Source organism: Mugil cephalus, chromosome 16 (genome assembly GCF_022458985.1).
Source record: "Mugil cephalus isolate CIBA_MC_2020 chromosome 16, CIBA_Mcephalus_1.1, whole genome shotgun sequence".
In the NCBI taxonomy this organism is placed as follows: domain Eukaryota; kingdom Metazoa; phylum Chordata; class Actinopteri; order Mugiliformes; family Mugilidae; genus Mugil; species Mugil cephalus.
In genome coordinates, this window is record NC_061785.1 from 5,062,465 (window position 1) to 5,080,807 (window position 18,343).

Consider the following 18,343-nt stretch of genomic DNA (forward strand, 5'->3'; position numbering starts at 1 on the left):
GCTGGATACAGCGGCGATGAAAAGTCAAGACGCGCTTTGAAAATAAAAGCGGAACATTTTGCGCATTGGTGCATCTAAACACATGAGCCAAACTAAAAAATGCATTGACCACAAAGCGCGCACACGCTGAAAATGTGACATACGCTTCTACACTATGACATATGTAGAAGTATAGGCTCATTTATTCTCATCTTTCCAGCAGGAAATCCCTTTTATTTTGTAGCGGAAGTGGATTTCCTTTCTTATCTGTGTCGAGCTTGACAGAGGCGCTTCCCATTCCCAGCCCGACATTCCTTCCCCCTGGTAGAGGGGGAAAAAAAGTCTTTACACCGACCTGGAGATTGTCCACGTTTACAACATTCAGTCACCGCTGCCCTGATACACATCTGCAGCTCGGAGCCTCCACGGGTGGAGCGCACATCCAAATACCTTCCATTCCACTGCGCTATCTTTTCTTCCCTTTTCTTAACCCTGTAAGGAAAAAAAAAGAAGTAGAAGAAAATGTTTGCCTTCTGCATTGTCTCCTTTTTCCTCTCTTCTTCGTGGTCTTCCGTGGAGTGCAACCCCAGTCCTGTGCTGGCAGATGTAGTCGTGGACAGACACTTCATCCCCAAAGTCTGCGCCAGAGAAGCGAAAGAGGGAGATTACGTCCGCTATCACTACAACGCCACATTCCTCGACGGGAAAACATTTGATTCGAGGTGAGTCTCATCGGTTTTGGGGTCGTTTTATTTAAAATTACTGCTCTCAGAGCCGGGACTTCTGCAGAGGCCCTCGGATCAGATGCAAAGCTGCAGCGGCACTGCTATTCAGACACAAACCCACAGATGATGGTTTTGCAAATCAGAAGTTTGCGGCGTAAACCTCCGCGTGCGCGTGTGTCCCGTAGATGTCGCCCTAAGCAGAGTTTGCATCCTTTTAACCCGCATTTTGTCCAAACTTTTCTTCTCTCCCCTTCCTTCCTCCCCAGCCATGAGAAAGGAGCAGCCAAAGTCGGCCTGATCGGGGAGGGTCGGCTCATCGCAGGCATAGATAAAGGCCTGCAGGGAATGTGCGTGAACGAGCGCAGGAAAATCACCGTGCCACCGCACCTGGCCTACGGCAGCACCGGCGCAGGTAGACACGCACACAGAAATGATGGCCTTTAAGGCCCAGATTAAGAGATTAAGGCAGCGGCAGAGGAAGAAAAACTCAGATCCTTTAGTTAAAATTAAAGAAAAAAGAAAAAAAAGGACACGTATTAAATTACATGTTAGTTAGAAGCAACATGTGGGTGTTTAAGTGTTTAAGTCCTGGATATGTTTGAACAACTGTATCTATAGTTTTATATAAAGGGACAAATAAATCTGTGATGATTAATCTGAGAAAACAGGAAACAATGTTGAGGTAAAGTATTATATTATTATTATTTTTGCATAGATTTGTTTTTATTAACAGATGCTCAAATAAATATGTGAATACAATACTAACAAGAACAAATAATAACTGTATAATAATGTATAATAATAAGTGGAATAAAATTGAAATGGGAAAAATGTGATAAAAGAAACAAACTTATAAATATAAATAGAGAGTTTTAGGTTGAAGAAGTAATGGATAATTTAAAGATTTGCTGAAATAAAACTGTGAGAAATGTAAAGAGACAAAAAATATGTACAAAAATATATATTTATAATGTATTGATCCCACATTATTATTATTTTCCTGCATCCATTCGCTCACAGAGTAGTGTGCACACTCTACTACTGCCTCTTTTGTGTTATTTAACATGTGAGATCAAAAAGGTTGGAAATTCATTCATGAATAAAATTCATTGCACTTTATATAATGTTTAAAATCTTCACCTTAAAAGTAAAAAAAATAAATAAAATTGTAGCATAGAAAGTTCAAATTTCCCTTTAAAATGTTTTTTTTTTTTTTTATAAAGCTCCTTGAAGTTGATTTTTAAGTGCAGCACTGATGTAAATGTAAATGTCCCCAGAAACAAAGAATTTATTTGACACTCATCCATGTTTCTTCTTCATCTCAGACCGACTGGTGGATAATTCACATTCTAAAATGTTATATTTCTGAACGAAGGAGATTTTCCACGTAGTGAAAGCTGATCTTCTACCTTCAGTACAGATTCACCGGCTGCATTCATGACATATTTGTAGCTTGATAAACTGTCCTGTCAAGTCGGATTTCCAGTTGGCTCATTTTATTCTGGCTTCTGTCTAATTCAAACCTGCTTCTCAGAGTTTTTTGCTCTTTGTATAAGTAAATTGTGAAATTCCACATAATATACAGATACCAAACACCTCCTCACTACATCGAGCAGCGATGAAAATACCATCTAACCTCGTCATCTGTCTTGGCACCTGTCCTCAGGTGACGTGGTCCCTCCAGACACCACCCTGGTGTTTGACATCCATCTGCTGGACCTGTGGAACAAGGCCGACCTGGTCATCACCAACACCGTCACCACTCCCAAGGACTGCAAGCGCTCCGTGATGCGCACCGACTTCGTGCGTTACCATTTCAACGGCACGCTCCTCGACGGCACCACCTTCGACTCCAGGTGAATTCGGGCTCAGACGCTTGTTGCTGTCGTCACCTCACATGAATGAATTGGTTTCAATAATAATTTGTTCTGAACGAAGCCTCATCCAACGGCCTCATGTTTGTCTGTACTGTGTCGTCCAGGTTTGTTGTCTGTGTGAAGTTCTGTGTTTGACTTTGCGCTTGTATGAGCCCCGCGTAGCTACATCAGGAAGCAGACCCACAACTCCCTGGTGGGCGAGGGCTGGATGATCAAGGGCATGGACGAGGGTCTGCTGGGCATGTGTGTGGGAGAGATCAGAAAAATCGTCATCCCACCTTTCAAAGCCTACGGAGAAAAGGGATCAGGTGAGACCTTTGAAAACGGGAAATCAGAGCTTGTGAAATGACTCCTCCCAGATCTCAGGAACACTAGACTAGAGCAATGATTAGTTTTGCATGTATCAATTTAGACAACGCACAATTAAAAAAAATGCTTTTATGAAGAAGAAACATTCTCTGATTTCGGAGAATAAATATTTTAGGATTGAAATGTAACATAAAATGGTTAATATTTGATCATCATCTCGTTTCATGAGGCATAAGACGACATTTATTTATCCCACGTATGGGAAATTAGCTCGTCACAGCAGCGCAGAAATAAAGAAATGCTAAAAAAAATGGACTATAATATAATACAAATGCTAAGAGAGTAAATGTGTGACAGATGCAAGATAGGGAGTGCAAAAAAAGCAGATTATTGTGCAAAAAGAATCTGTAAAAAGGACAAAACAGGTCCAAGACAAGTCTCAGGTGTGAGTTTTTGTTAACTCAGGCTGCTGTTGTTTAGATGAAGGACGTGTGGTACTGTTCCTTCTTCTTCTTTTATCTTATTTCATCCCAGATATTTATGATTACTGGAGGATATTCTGCAGGAAAAAACAGTAATTCCTAAAACAGTAATTTTAGTTATATCACATATTTGTGTGAAGACAAGTTCTCTCCTCATGTTTCATTTAGTTTCTTAGTATTTTTGGTATCTAAAAATTGGATTGTGTTATTTTTATTATTATTATTATTATTACTCACTTATTATTCAGTCAAAATAGCAACATATTAAATAGGTCATAAAAAGTTCTTCTTCTTCCGTCTCTGTCAGGTACTGAGATCCCCCCACAGGCGACTCTGGTGTTTGACGTCCTCCTGGTGGACATCCACAACCCCAAGGACAACATAACGGTTGAGGACCAGGTGGTGCCCGAGTCATGCACCCGCAGGTCCGTGGCGGGGGATTACATCCGCTACCACTACAACGGCACCTTCCTGAACGGGATCACCTTCGACACCAGGTGAGCTGCTCGGGTCCTGGTGGAGTTGACGGTGACTTATCTTGTGGCCGCGACGGCTCAGTTTTAACTAAATCAGGTGTTTATTCGCTCGTTAAATGTTCCATGTTTTTGCCGCCTGCAGCTACCAGAGGAACAGCACGTACAACACCTACATCGGGATGGGGTATGTGATCGCCGGGATGGACCAGGGCCTGCTGGGGGTCTGCATAGGGGAGAGGAGGAGGATCACCATCCCTCCACACCTGGCGTATGGAGAGCAGGGGGCAGGTGAGCAACGGAGCAACGTCCAGGACAAAACAGGACAAAACAGGAATATTAGTCCTGAAAGACCTACCTTTTTAATCTGGTATTCAACTGAATTTTATTTATTTTAGCAATGTGTGTTTTTAGTCTGTTTTTTTTTTTTTTTTATTATTATTATTATTATTATTTTTTTTTTTACTTTTTTTAAGTAATTTTTATCTTTTTAGTCTGGTTATTAATTAAATTGTATTTATTTTTCCATTTTATCTTTGTAGTCTAACTTTTAATTAATTTTATTATTTTTACCATTTTAGTGGCTTTTAATTGAATTTTATTTATTTTTATCCTTTAGGTAATTACTAAATTCTAATTAGAATTTATACAGTTATTTTTTATCTTTCTAGTGTTTCCTTAACTTCAGTGTTGAGGGTGGGATAGTGTTTCCTCAGTTTTCTTAATTCCTCACTGTTTTTAAATCTGCATGTGTGTATGTGTTTACATACCTGTGTGGTCTCTTGTGTCTAGTGTTTTTTTTTTTATATATATAAAGCATCTGCATCTTTTATATGAAAAGTGCTCTATAAAGTTCGACTGATTATTGTGCAAGAAAATATAATAATTTGGGATTTTTAAAAAAACATTTTTAGTTTTGATGATAGTTTTTAGCTGATGATGAACAGAGTGTTTAATTCTTACCTGTCCAGGTGATGTGATCCCTCCGTCCGCTGTCGTCGTCTTTGACATCCACGTCATCGACTTCCACAACCCCAGCGACAAAGTGGAAATCAAGATCATCCACAAGCCGGAGGACTGCAACGAGACCACGGCGGCGAACGACCTCGTCCACTACCACTACAACTGCACCCTGGTGGACGGCACCAAGCTCTTTTCCTCGTAAGTCTCCGCCGCTCGTTTTTATTTAAATTTTTCCTGTTTTTTCCCTCTTTAACCCGCTCGGTGACCGACTCTGTCCTCAGACACGACTACGACAACCTCCAGGACGCGGTGCTGGGCGCGGACAAAGTGATCGACGGGCTGGACGAGGGCTTACGGGGCATGTGTCTGGGGGAGAAGAGGCTGATTACCGTCCCACCTCATCTTGGACACGGGGAGAAAGGAGGTGAGAGAACTCTGATCTCACCCAGTCAAAGTTTTACGTTTAAACCTTTCACAGATACCTAAGTGTCGTCTTTTTTTGTCTTCCTGTCAGCGACCGGCGTGCCGAGCAGCGCCGTGCTGGTCTTTGACGTGGAGATGGTGACCTTTGAGAAGGGTGTGCCGCCCGGCTACCTGTTCGTCTGGCTGGAGGACAGCCCCGAGGACCTCTTCAAAGCCCTGGACATTAACAAGAATGAAGAGGTGCCACTGGAAGAGGTACGTTTAAAACTCGAGCTTTAACACATCAACAGGTTCACCTTTTTACCAGATGGGCGTAAAGTCAGAAAATTAGACTGTAGATGTAAATATATATGATATTCAGCAGTGATGTTCGATACCAACGATTTTCTTTCCAATCCGATATCGAGTAAAATTCAGGCTGTTATCGGCGATACCGATCCGAGACCTGATACTTGGTGTAGATACCTAATGTGTCCTAAAACACACTGTTTTTAAGAATACAAAGCATCAGAGTATTTATTTTAAACTAGTGGCCTCATTCACTATGTAGCCGAGCTGAGAATAAGTAAAACAATAAAACCGTTAATATAACTTATTGTTTAACTATTAAGAACTATTATAAAATATATTGATATGATATTTTGATTTGAGAATCGATTTTAGAGCATAAAGACCTGGTATCGGAAGTATCGATATTTTAATATTGATCTGCACATCACTACACAACCTACCACACTATTTAGAATTTAATTAATACAGAATATATTTAAGGTATCAAAACTTTACAACTTATATTGTTAGATCATTAACTTATTCTCAAGTTTTCGTCACATTTTATCGTTTTGTTGTGTAGTTTCCAACTATTCCAACGACAGAAAGTGTAGATTAAATCAGAGGACACCACTTACCTCACAATGGCGGCACCTGGTGGTGATAACAGGAACTACACAGATGTGTCCAGATTTAGTTTATCGGAATTTAAACGATTGATATTTAAAGTGGATTCTTGACATCTGACACAGATGGAGATTAGCTGTTTGTAAAATACTATAAACATCCATAAATAAATATTAGAAATATTGGAAAGAAAAGCTCCAACACAACCAAATGTTAGATAATAATTAATTAAATTCACTGATGAGTAATTATTATGTGAGAGTTAAGTGTGCACTAGACTATAATTAACCACCAATGTCTTATTTCTTTTCGTGAACTCTAGTTCGGGGAGTTCATCAAGGTGCAGGTGGAAGCAGGAAAAGGTCGGATAAAACCGGGACTGACCATGGAGCAGGTCGTCGCCGACATGTTCCACAACCAGGACCGAAATAAAGACGGAGTCATCACGCCCAACGAGCTCAAACTAAAGGTGGAGGAGGACCAAGAACGGGAACAGGCGATGCACGAGGAGCTGTAACGAGGACAAAGCGCTTTCGTTCTCTCAGGGATAAAACCCCCAACACCTTAAATTGCTTTATTTCAGAAAAAATTAAATTAAAAACAAAAACAAGCAACGAGAGACGTTTACCACACAGAGTCACGGTTTAATATTTTCTGAACCACAATGGACATGGTCTTACGAAATGACAAGAAAATAGTGCAGAGGTTGTTTTTTTTCTGTTTGTTTTTTTGAGTGTGTTGTATGAGTGTTTGATTGCTGTATTTCAGAAAACCAAACAAGCACCTTTAATTTTCCCTGAAAAACACATTGATTAAAATGTTTGTTAAAAAACTGTCGGTTTTTCTATTTTATGTCTGAACAGAATCGTTTGAAATAACTGTTCATTCATGATGCAAACTTTAAAAAGCCGCAGCATGATTCTTCTGTCTATGTAATAACAGTCTTACTGTCATAAGTTTGCACTGCAGGAAATTACTAGTAACTTGACTCTTTTAGATTCGATACGACTTTACCTGCAATTTGGTTGTGAACAATAAACGAGAACTGTGCCTTAAGTTGAGGAGGCTGAACTTAAAAGTTGTTTTTTTTATTTTTTATCTCTACTTTAATATCATAACATCTACAGGACAGAACAATCAGTCCACGTCCTTCTATGCACAGTAACAGCCGGTGTTACAATGGAAGGAGTTTCCCCTAATGCAAAGTAGCAGGAGTTAAAATGTTTGTCGTTATCAGATCCTTAATGCTTTCACAACTAATACTGGAGTCCGGTTAGCTGCACTATGTGAGGTGATTTACGTGTACAGTACGTTTAGAGTTGAACATCGAGTAGCAGTGAACGCACACGGGCAACGTACAGTAAACATAAAGACATTTACAAAATGAGTCTTATGCTCAAAAATGAACATACTGTGAATAACAACTAAAAAAGCTCCACCCTGACACAGTAAAAAGTTTTTGGTAAAAGGAAAGAAGAAGTCACATTTGATGGGACCTGATTTCTTTTCAGAGGGAGCTGCTGGTGTAGAGAGTATAAATCCCCCCCTTCACTGAGTTATGTTAACGTGGCACATTAGCCGGTCTTGTGCTGCTCTAGGAAATAACTCAAAGTCTAGTCCAAGTCTTCAAATACTGCCTTTAAGCCTTTGGGCTTCAGTAAAACAAACATAAAACAAGTGTGGAACTTGAAAGAGTGAAGAGTGTTGCAGGACTTGCACCACATTGAGGTAAGTGAGGTTTGCAGTGTGACATTGTCCAGGATGCAGTGAACGGTTCCTTTCTTGTGCGTCTTACTTGTTGCCTCTGGACGAGGAGATGTAACGGAGGATGGCGTTTGGAACGTCCATCGTCTCGTCCTTTATCAGCACGATGTTGAAGGAGTTGACGTACGCCTCTTTTCTCTCTTCCACCTGAGTAACAAACCAAGGTGATTAAACTCTATGAAAACTATGAAAACAGGATGATGGTGGACATTGGTCGGACCTGGTCGTTGAGGAAGCCGATGGTCAGGACGTTCTGCGGCTCAGCTACGCCGTCAGCCATGGTCAGGTCTCCCAGAGAGTCTCCGAGCAGCAGCACGTTGGGTCGACCCTGCAGCTCGCTGAGTCCCGCCGCCTGGGACAGAGCCCCTTCCCTCTTGTTGAAGGTGTGGATCAGTTGGCCTTTGAAGGCTCTCAGGACGCCCTGATAAACAATGTTGAGTTAATATAATAACATGAGGCTATAAAGGACACACAAGATTAACAGATCTGGTAATAATATCCTCCCTGTCTTATAATATATTATTTGTACCGTGACTTTGATTAAAGTCTTTATATTATTTATATTTACACTGAGCAGTTAATACTCCTTCCACACATTCATCCATCCTTTCATGTGTTGTCATATATTTGGAGGAGCTTGGGAAGCTGCAGCACCCGCAGAGTCTGTATAAAAGAAGCCAACGGTTTGTGGACAACCACTTGGTCCAGGAGTTTGGTGTTTGAGCCGTCACAAGTCTGTGTGGTGGAGCCAGGAGTGACCATATTTCAACTAGATGGTGGAGGTGGAGAGGAACCTGAGGTAGATCTGTCTGACTGGACCGTAGCAACTTTTCATTCATACTGTATCCAAAATCCTTTATTTCTTAATGTATTTTTACTCTATTTTTGATTCATGCTCAGTGTATAAAATTACTGAGACCTGGAACTCATTAGGACAATTTCTAAAGTGAAAAATCAGATGATGAGCATGGGAGTTTAGACAAAATCCACCTCCACATTTACTTTTCACACCCAAAGCGATGACTACAGCAAAACTCACAGTGTGGTCGAAGTCCATGTAGTTGGAGATGATGCGGACGTTAGGGTGAAAGACGTGGTTCTGTCGGATCACCTCCTCCAAAACGTCGCCAACGCCGGCAGAGAAGATCAACAGAGGGACATCGTGTTCGGCCAGACTGTCAAAAAACACCTTGTATCCGTCCCTTAAGGCAGAAACACACCAGAGACGGTTTTCAGAGGAACAGGAGAAAACGTGAATGATCTCAATAACTATGCGTCTTTGCACATTTTCTTTTAATCTTTTGGAAAATAAATTTTTCCTGTGTAATCTATATAAATCAGTGTTGTAAAAAAATAGGTTTTTATATTTGTTTTTTTTTTGTTTTTTCTGAAGAGAAAACAGATTGGTTCATATGTGAAGTTATTTGTACCTGAGCATGGTGCTGGATTCCTTCACAGCCTGGGCCAGCATGTCCTTTCTGATCTTCTGCTGAATTAGCAGCTCGTGGACTTTTGTCCACCTGCAGAGAGAAAAGCAATTAAAAGAGCTCAACCAGCCAAAAAACCTGGTGAAAACTGGAAACTGTCGACTGTGCCAACATCTCAGAACAAGCAAACACTTGAACGAGAGACACAAAATCATTTTCAAAATGAAAACAAATTGAATAAAAAGCATGTAGTGTCCATTTAGTGTAATAAAATCAGATCCAGTTTCAGTGATGAGGACGTCTTAGGGACTGACAGGTGGAAAATATGTTATTCAAATCATAAAAACCTAATAGGTACAGTTCTCGTTACTGTTGACAAGCCTGATTTGTGAATCTGTGAATGCTTGAGAGTCTGGAAAGAGGTTTGGAATAAATAATTCCACTCATAGAAAATGATCTACAAGTATTAATTCACTTTTGTTAATTTTTCGTTTCTTACCACTCCACCATGAGCGGCAGCTTCTCTTCCGCACTGCGCCCAGCATCAATCTCTATGGGATAATAGGTGTTCAACAGCTGTCTCATCTGCAACAAGTCAACAAAACACCCTCAGTATTAACTTACAAACAAACTAAAGCTCTGAGGCCTTTATAACAAGGCTGTGTGCAGTGCATTTACCTGTTTAGTGCAGTCTTCATTAATCAACAACCGGTTGTCCAGGATGTCTAATGAAAGCAAGACAATCAAACAGTCAAGTCAAAGCAGAGGACGGACAAAGTTATGGATGTGAAAACACACATCACAAGAAAACTACTGATGATAGCGATGAGATAATCGTTGTGCTCACTGTGGGTGGTGGGAACTCTCTTGCCATTGTGAGCGAATCTGGTCAGTGTCATGTCAAAGTCAGAGATCACCTGTGAAAACAGTGGGAAATTAAAAATATCACTTGGCATTAAAATAAAACATTTATTTTATCTGTTTACAGACAGAAAACCGTTTATATTTGGGAACATGATCTGATTTTTCATCTTTCTGAGGTGACCTTGCAGTAACTTTGATAGGAAACTGTCTCAGCTGCACAAATAATAAAACTTTTCACCTGAACATTTTTTTAAAAAAACTCAAGTGTATAACATCTATTCTCACCTGCAGGTTGCCTGCACCTGCTCGCTGCATGGCGTAGATCATCTCCTCCACTCTGCTGCGTTCCCTCATCAGCACCGAGCACTTGGTCAGCTCTGGGATCTGAGTAGAAAAGCCTTCAGTCTTACAAGAAATATTTCTGAATACAAGAAAACTATCAAGCTAGAATTGTGTAGCTATCAAATGGTTTCCAGTTTCTTTACCTCAGTTTTGGTCAGCTGATGCCAGATGGCCAGAACAGTCCGCACTGGTGTGTAGATCCATGGGATATGGTACAACTAAAGACAAGGAGGAAATTAATTTGGTTGGTTTATTATTAACGTAAGAGAAAACAGAGGCAGTGTTTTTCAGACCTGTGTAATCCTGAAATATTCCTCAAACCATCCCTGAACCATTTTTGAAAGAAATACTGTTTTCATGAAAGCGTTTTTGGATGGATTGGTCTCCGCCGGCTTTCCGTCCAGCTAAGGGACGCTTACGAAGACATATGACTAACTAATACTGCTGATAGTTTCACTCATTTCTGATAAACACTGAATTTCATCCCTCTTTCCACGAATGTAAAAGTTCATTACTTGTTTTTATACACACCTTTATACTGAATGTGTAAATTTATTTGTCTAAATGACTTGAAGTGTTGTACAGAAGTAGACAGGGTCACTGTGAACAGGGATGAAGACAATATTTGAGCAAACCTATGAAAGAAAAGGGTTTTATGTCTGTCTGAATATGAGGAACGCTTTTATTGGGTGACTTTGTCGTTGATTTTCTTCAAAATTATACAGTAAAATGACTTGAACTATTGTACAGTAGTAATCAGAGTCACCACGAACAAGAATCAAGACAAACTTTAGCAAACGTTTCAAGAAAAGGGTTGTATGACTGTTTGAAAACAAGAAATTGAAGTGTCTCCTGACAGGCTGGCTGACCTTTTCATTCATTTTCGTCAAAATTTCAGTAAAATTAATTGAAATAATGTACAGTAGTACTCAGGGTCACTGTGAACAAGAATCAAGACGACATTTGAACAAACTTAGAAGAAAATTAACCAGAATCCACCGAATAAAGTTCTTGTTTTTGTTGTTGGATTTTTGTTTTATTTATTTATTTTTTTGACGATCACCTGTACCGTAAGAATAAACAAACAGACGCACAAGAAAAATTAGACCGCGGCTAATAACCAACATGCTAACAAAGCAGCACAAGAAATGTATGCATTATATAACATGTTCACTATATAAATGCATAGCTCTGGGCTACTGCCATTAATTAAACGATTAAAATATTAAAATAAACAAACTTTAAAATCTCCTTATGCTACAACGGTTACATAATAGCGGCCGACCGTTACAACTTACCATTTTTAAACGTACGTTGTATCAGGCAAAGGTTTTTGCTAAAAAATAAACTCCCAATCGTGAAATAAAACGTTAATTTACAGTCCACCGATTAGAATGGTGTTTGCATTGCTGTGGGTGTCACCAGAAAATACACCCCCCCCAGGACGCCCGAGTCTATTCCAGTACACAAGGTTCCGGCGTAGATTTGTTCCTACCCCACTTAGCCGTTCCTCTGCCGTATTTTATCGTTACTTTACTTTAATCTACTTTTATTATACTTTATGTACGCTTTTACTAGTGTTATTATGTTTGTTAAGTTTGTATTGTTTCCAAGTGTTTTACTATTATTCATTAAAGTAAATATTATTTAAGTTAGTCTTTTTTTTTAGTCTCATTTAACTAAAAATGTTTTTTTTTTCTACGCATAAGTTTTGCCTCAAGTAATTAAACTACAAAAGTAACTATTGCGTTCTTAGTGTGCACTGAGAATAGGTTACATTAAATATATATATTTCAAATAACTTAAATAAGATAAATAAGCTGTGTTGACATACACCTTTTTTGACAATATGTAGTATTTCAAAGCATTAAACTTCGTTGCTTACAGCTTATCCTCATACAGTATTAATGTAATGGCTATGTGTCGCAGAGTAGCATTAAAGGCTGCATGAAATGTAAATGTGTGTCACATTTTATCCAAAAATACATTTCCAGTTATCAAAAAACTAAACTTGAGAGTAGGTTTAAAAGAAAATTATCAGATCTGTTAGCGAATGCTGTTCACATCTATATAGTATGTTAGTGGACAAATGTTATGCTCACTAATTCTGATTTTATGAATAATAAATTGTCTGAGCAAATCACAGATGACAGAAATTTCACACACACAACACTGACTCACAAATTTGCAGTGTTAAAAGTAACACTAATTGTCTTTTAATGAAATGTATTTAATAAAAGAAGGCAAAGAGCTTGTGGCACAGTTGGGTCAAGATGAAGAACAAAAATCAAAAACGTATCAGCCTGCTGGTTTTAATGCGTTTCACACATTTCACAGTCTTTCCACAGTGTTATGTCCATTTGTGAGAGGCAGAACAAATTTGCCAGAAGTAAAACCGACATACAAAACAACTCAATACATATATATTTATCGTGTACATATCATGTCTGCCCACTGGAATGATCAAAAGTATTCTCCAATCTGCAAAAAACCCGACGAAGAATCACAGAGGAAGTTGTTTCCCAGAATGTGCTTTTCTCTAAACTTAGTGCTTGCAACACAATCTCTGTTACATGATTGTCTAGTTTAACACACACTCTATATCCAACACTTATACACAGTATGTTGTAAGTAAGCAGACACTTAGACACTCCAGTGCATACAGGGGCAAAACCACAAAGGTAGAAAAGAATTAGATGTGAATAGCAGGAGTAAAAAAGTTAAAGCTCGAACTTCTTTTCTTTTTTTCTCAGTTGGTTGTGATAGCATTTTTTAACCACTACACATATCCTTCTAAATTACTCGACAGCAAATACAGACATCATTGTTTTGCACCACAAAAAATCGCTGACATCATTTACTTTTAGAAAGTAAAAAAAAAGGCCACGGCTTAAGCAAAGTTTTCCAGAAATGAAAAACTGGCATAAGAATAAGAGTAAGGCTACTAAAATTTAAGGCCAAAATGATTATTATGATGATTCAGTAGCATGAAAAGAAAAAAAAAAAAACCTTTCTTCAGCAAATCTCTTCGCCTCTCAGCATTCAATCTGAGACTGCAGCTGCCTGCGCAGGGTGAGCGTACGCCGATGCAGATGCTGCATCTGCTGCATGCGGTCTCGCTGGCGAGCCAGGTTCTGGGGCATGGGGTAGCGCTGGTGGCCCTGGAGGTACTGGTACGGGATGCGAACGTGGCAGGCCGCCGCCCTGCAGCGCGGCTGAGGCAGCGGCGGCAGCAGCATCCAGCGCTTCCTCTCCGCGCAGTAGCGGTAGGCCTCCCGGCGGTACTGCTTGTCCACGTTGTTGCTGTTCCTCCAGCCGCCGACGATGAAGACGTCTTCGCCCAGGTAGCAGACAGCGGCGCCTTCTATGGTGAGGACGTCCGACGGGAGGCTGTCGAGGATTTCGTCCGAGATGTTTCTGCTTATTTTCTGCCGGGCGGCCTCCACCGTCACCTTGTAGTTTTTGGGGCAACAGGAGGCCGTGTGGTAGAAGTTGGAGGAGGCAACGGCCATTTGGAAACTGCAGTAGTTATCGATCAACGGCAGGGAGTCCACTTCCTGCCACTTGCGACTTTCCGTGTCATAGCTGGTGGTCACGGTGCTGAGTCCGTCCTCGTTGTCTATGTCCACGGGGGTCCTGGCCATCACAAACACGTAGCGGTCCTCCACGCTCACCGTTTTGACATCTCGTAGGATCTTTGGCGCCGGCTCCAGACTGAGCCACTCGTCCTGCTCGGGCTCATACACGGTGACGTCCTTGAAGCCCGGGCTGAAGTTGCCGTGACCGCCGATGCTGTAGAGCACGTCTCTGATGCTGGTGAGGCCAAACGAGTGCTTGCGGGTGGTGAGGCTGCAGACCTGCTCCCAGCTGTTGAGGCTGGGGTTGTAGCGCTCCACCATCTTGGCAAAGCCGGGCTCCATGGATCCAGCCACGTAGACGTGGTCCTCGGAGACCGCGATGGCATGTCCGTCTAGGTGGTTGTGAATGTGCGGCAGGTTGACCCAACGGTCCTCGGCAACGAAGTAGCCCACACACTCACTCAAATAATCTCCCCCTTCTGAAACGCCACCCACCACCATGATTACATCCATTTTCTGGCCCAAGCGCGGCTGGATCGCTGCCACGTAGGAGGCGCAGAGCTCGGAATCGGCCGACTTGGGGCTCTCAAAGCGAACGGCGTGAGCTTCGAGGGCGTCGGACACCAGCTGGCAACAAGCTGCACTGTTCACCACCAAGAGCTCCTTCCTCACCACTCGAGTCAGGTAGATCGGGCCGATCTGCAGCAGCCTCAGAAGCCGGAACAGCTCCTCAAAATGCCTCTCCCGCTCCTCTGTGTTCTGGCGGACCCATTTTACGACGGCCTCAAACAACTCCTCCTCCGAGTCCACGGTGATCTCCGAGTCCGACAGCCAGTCTCGCACCAGGTGGAACGGCAGCGTGTAGAACTCCTCGTTGCGGATGACCTTGTGGAAGTTCCTTCTGATCATCTTGGCGGCTCCCTGAGCCAGCTGGTCCAGCGTGTACATGTGTGCGAGGCTGTGCACGGCCACACAGTTGGACAGGGTCAACTTCTTCATCAGGAACTCTCCGCAGAAGTTCTTCAGCTGCCCCAGCAGGAACCTGACGGAGTGGAAATGTCAAAATTAGTGGACGATATTCACGTTTATGTCACTACTTAGTCTGTACTGTGTACAACTCAATACATTTTGTATATATGCCAATACTTGTATATTGTTCATTCTATTCTTTTTTTCTCTTACTATTTATCTTTTATACAGTCCACTCTTTATTCTTGTTATTTTTCTGCCCCTATTTATGCTGTTGCCAACTACAATTTCCCCAAAGTGGGACAAATAAAGGTTTTTAGTGTTTAGTTTATTAATGACTGCAGTCATGTAGGTCAGAGCTCTACTATTTACTCTACAGTGATTTATGTGATTTACAATGAACAATTAAGTGAAAAAGCTTCATCAAATCAAAAGTTTGGAAGCAGGGATACAAGAGAAATGCATAGAGCTCTGTATTACACACATAAATCACACCTATATATACTTAAACATGTAATTTAAAGTTCAGTAATGTCACATTGTCTTGATTTTACGGTAGTATAGTTTAGAAATGGCACAATTTTGCACCAGATATCTGGACCTGTCATCGTAGGTGTTACTAAAACATTAACAAAGGGATGTTTCTCCCAGTATTGACTCATGGTACAATGTAGCAGCAAAAGGGATTTGAACCATTATCCATTTTTCCAATTTTTTGCACCTCAAAACAGATGATTGTTGACTCTTATTCTGCTGATATAAGACTTAATCGGTTAAGGTGACTACATGGAATAACAGACAGTTAAGGTGCAAGCTCTGCCACACCCTTACAGGTGCAACAAAATGGGAGCAGGCAGCTGCACCTGTACATTCTGTACAACCCTGTTAGGGAAACATGAGTACTATGGATGTGTAGAGGCTTCCACGACACACAAATATAACGTCTTAACTGGTCGATAATAGAAAATGTAACTGGCAACTACTCTGATGACCAAGGAACCAATCAGCTGATCCTACTTCGTGCCCCAGGAGTTGGACTGTTTTAGAAAGAATTGTGAATGTAACACAACACAACACTGACGCCAATAACTAAACTGTAAATGGCAGCAACGGGATGAAATTGTATTTTTTATTTATTTTTTTTAACCTCCTGAGACCCTGCGTCCTCATACGGGGACATTAGGTTTTAGGTTTGTGGCATTTAAACATTTATCCTCATAACTAGATACTAGTTGGTGTAAAACATGATTATCATTAATGATCATTAATGCTTATTAACTCTTCTAATTTAATATTACAGGCAAATTCTATCAATAGCAACAAGCTATAACTTCGCTAATTAGCAAGTACTAGATTGAGAACATTGGGACTTCATTATTTGCAATTATGCTTTTGCACAACAATGCTCAGATATGAAAATGAACACTTTTATATTTTGTTAAATATTAGTGACTTTATTATAATATGGAGTGAAATAATCCCGAAGTCCACACATGAGGACATAATTTTTTCCAAAAACTACTTCCTGTTCAAAGACGATGCTTAATTTTTTTTATAGTTTTTCGTTCCAACTTATCCCAAATAAAGAAACATAGAAATTAAAAATGCATATTAAACTAAAGCTCAGGTCTGAGGAGGTTAAAGGTTAAAGGTTCGTTGCTATAATGTGTTCGTATGGGAAACGTTTTTGTTATTGTCTTATTATGCTGTTATGAGATCAGATTGGGCTGCATGTGGCCCCCCTGAATTAAAACAGCTCTGACACTCCTGTTCTATGATCTTAACCTGGTCCAAAAGGCATTTAAAAAGGGGCAAGTTTCTTCAGGTCTAAGGGTCTGGTGGGAAATTGAGGTTTAAATTGTAAAATCTGTGTGTAAAAACCATCAGAATCTTGTTTGACTTGTTTCCGTAAGAACCTGAATTTTTTTTTTCTTTCCATTTTTAAATGCCTTTCAGATTACTAAGAACCTTCACAGACATATAATATCTTAAATACATGTAGACTTTGAACTGTTGGATGGTCAAATTAAACAATTTAAATATGTTAACTCAGGCTTTTTTCCCCCCTGAATAATATTGCATAACTGTTTGACAATTAAATGATAATTAGTTGTTGTTATTTCAAAATGCAGGTCTCAGCAGGTAATATCTGATGATGACAACACGAGTTAGGAAAATGGCCACGTCCCACAGGTGTGTCCAACAGGTATAATGAAGGTACAAACAATAATGTCACCTGTCAGCAAGTTCCAACACTTCATGCACATTGGCAGTGGTTACCCTGACTTCTCCTGTGTACATGAACTGGATCACCCCCTCCACGGTGTCTGGCTCTGGGCCCGCCGGGGAGCTCCACTCCTTCAGCTCCACTCGCCCGGACTGGGACTCTGAGAACTGTCCGCCCAGCAGAAGCGTGAAATACTGCGACGCCGCGGATAAAACGCAGCGGTGCGCGCACACGGTTTGCGCCCTTTCCCCGAGCGCCCCTCCGCCGGAGCTGAAGACCAGGGTCACGTCGCAGAACTGCCCCGCCTTCCTCTGCTCGTTCTGCCGCCTGGAGAGCTCCGAGCAATAAGCCGAGCAGGTGAACTCCTCGGCCTCCTCGGGTTCTCCGTCACCTGTTAGACCTGCGCCCTGCGCGCCGCCGCCGCCGCCGCCGCTCCGGCCGCAGTCCTCCGGGTCTTCCGCCGTAGCTGCCATACCGCAGTGGGAGAAACTCAGTGGCAACTGGACGCTCCTTACTATCTTCGGGAAAAACTCATATGTGTATATAACGCAGGTGAATAAATATCCGAAGACTGACATGCACGCGCTGCGTCCGACGGAGGCTTGATTGGAAAATAAAAAAGCGGCGCTCACTTCCGTCTTTAGGAATATTCCAAGAGCAGCAGGTTTTTTGTTTGGGTGTCAATGGGAGGCGCTCATATTTAATTTAATATCTCTCTTCATAATAATAGAGACCTTCGCCCCTGACGTAAATATATGGAAGTCCGGGGTGTTACAGGTTTTTTTTTTTAGGGGGATGTGACGCACGAACGCGTCTTTATTTATGAAAAATGCACCTTTCTTTAAAGCGATGCACGGATTTCGCGCATGCGTGTTGCCTCCGGCTGCCAGTGACGTGCAGTTCAGGTGTTGCAGGTAACATCAGTTTCATAATTATGTAATCACCCAAGGCTGGATTTTTTTTTTTTTTTTTTAATTAAACGTCATGCTTATATTGTAGTAAAAAATAAATACATAAATAAAACGGTTTCTTTAGAGGCATGAA

The 18,343-nt window shown here is 41.1% G+C and overlaps 3 protein-coding genes across 3 annotated transcripts; 1 reads left to right on the top strand and 2 right to left on the bottom strand.

Annotated features, from left to right (window-relative positions):
- The first annotated feature begins 267 nt into the window (after positions 1-267).
- Positions 268-7,189, top strand: fkbp10b (FKBP prolyl isomerase 10b). The gene is made up of 10 exons (XM_047609328.1): positions 268-701; positions 971-1,116; positions 2,371-2,560; positions 2,744-2,889; positions 3,680-3,869; positions 3,991-4,136; positions 4,817-5,006; positions 5,090-5,232; positions 5,323-5,486; positions 6,451-7,189. Exons 1-10 carry the CDS (start codon positions 502-504, stop codon positions 6,643-6,645), a joined length of 1,710 nt encoding a protein of 569 aa, XP_047465284.1. The 5' UTR covers positions 268-501; the 3' UTR covers positions 6,646-7,189.
- Positions 6,847-11,957, bottom strand: LOC125022586 (7-methylguanosine phosphate-specific 5'-nucleotidase-like). Its single transcript, XM_047609331.1, has 10 exons — positions 11,824-11,957; positions 10,669-10,743; positions 10,469-10,567; positions 10,167-10,236; positions 9,998-10,044; positions 9,819-9,904; positions 9,323-9,412; positions 8,932-9,094; positions 8,113-8,313; positions 6,847-8,039 (listed from the first exon to the last, which is right to left on the bottom strand). The coding sequence occupies exons 1-10, from the start codon at positions 11,824-11,826 to the stop codon at positions 7,920-7,922; spliced, it is 954 nt and encodes a 317-aa protein (XP_047465287.1). The 5' UTR covers positions 11,827-11,957; the 3' UTR covers positions 6,847-7,919.
- A 761-nt stretch (positions 11,958-12,718) lies between these two features.
- Positions 12,719-18,307, bottom strand: klhl11 (kelch-like family member 11). The gene is made up of 2 exons (XM_047608217.1): positions 17,309-18,307; positions 12,719-15,145 (listed from the first exon to the last, which is right to left on the bottom strand). Exons 1-2 carry the CDS (start codon positions 17,875-17,877, stop codon positions 13,561-13,563), a joined length of 2,154 nt encoding a protein of 717 aa, XP_047464173.1. The 5' UTR covers positions 17,878-18,307; the 3' UTR covers positions 12,719-13,560.
- Between the last annotated feature and the right edge of the window lie 36 nt (positions 18,308-18,343).

What these genes read in the sequence shown, in the direction of transcription:
- klhl11 (XM_047608217.1), bottom strand. Translation starts at nt 17,877, where the DNA reads ATGTCAGTCTTCGGATATTTATTCACCTGCGTTATATACACATATGAG. An exon ending in GTGTTGGAACTTGCTGACAG is followed by an intron (nt 15,146 to 17,308) that starts GTGACATTATTG and finishes CCACTCCGTCAG; the next exon opens with GTTCCTGCTGGGGCAGCTGA.
- fkbp10b (XM_047609328.1), top strand. Translation starts at nt 502, where the DNA reads ATGTTTGCCTTCTGCATTGTCTCCTTTTTCCTCTCTTCTTCGTGGTCT. An exon ending in GGGAAAACATTTGATTCGAG is followed by an intron (nt 702 to 970) that starts GTGAGTCTCATC and finishes CTTCCTCCCCAG; the next exon opens with CCATGAGAAAGGAGCAGCCA. An exon ending in GTATGGAGAGCAGGGGGCAG is followed by an intron (nt 4,137 to 4,816) that starts GTGAGCAACGGA and finishes TTACCTGTCCAG; the next exon opens with GTGATGTGATCCCTCCGTCC.
- LOC125022586 (XM_047609331.1), bottom strand. An exon ending in GAGAGTTCCCACCACCCACA is followed by an intron (nt 10,045 to 10,166) that starts GTGAGCACAACG and finishes TGCTTTCATTAG; the next exon opens with ACATCCTGGACAACCGGTTG. An exon ending in GAATCCAGCACCATGCTCAG is followed by an intron (nt 9,095 to 9,322) that starts GTACAAATAACT and finishes TTCTGCCTTAAG; the next exon opens with GGACGGATACAAGGTGTTTT.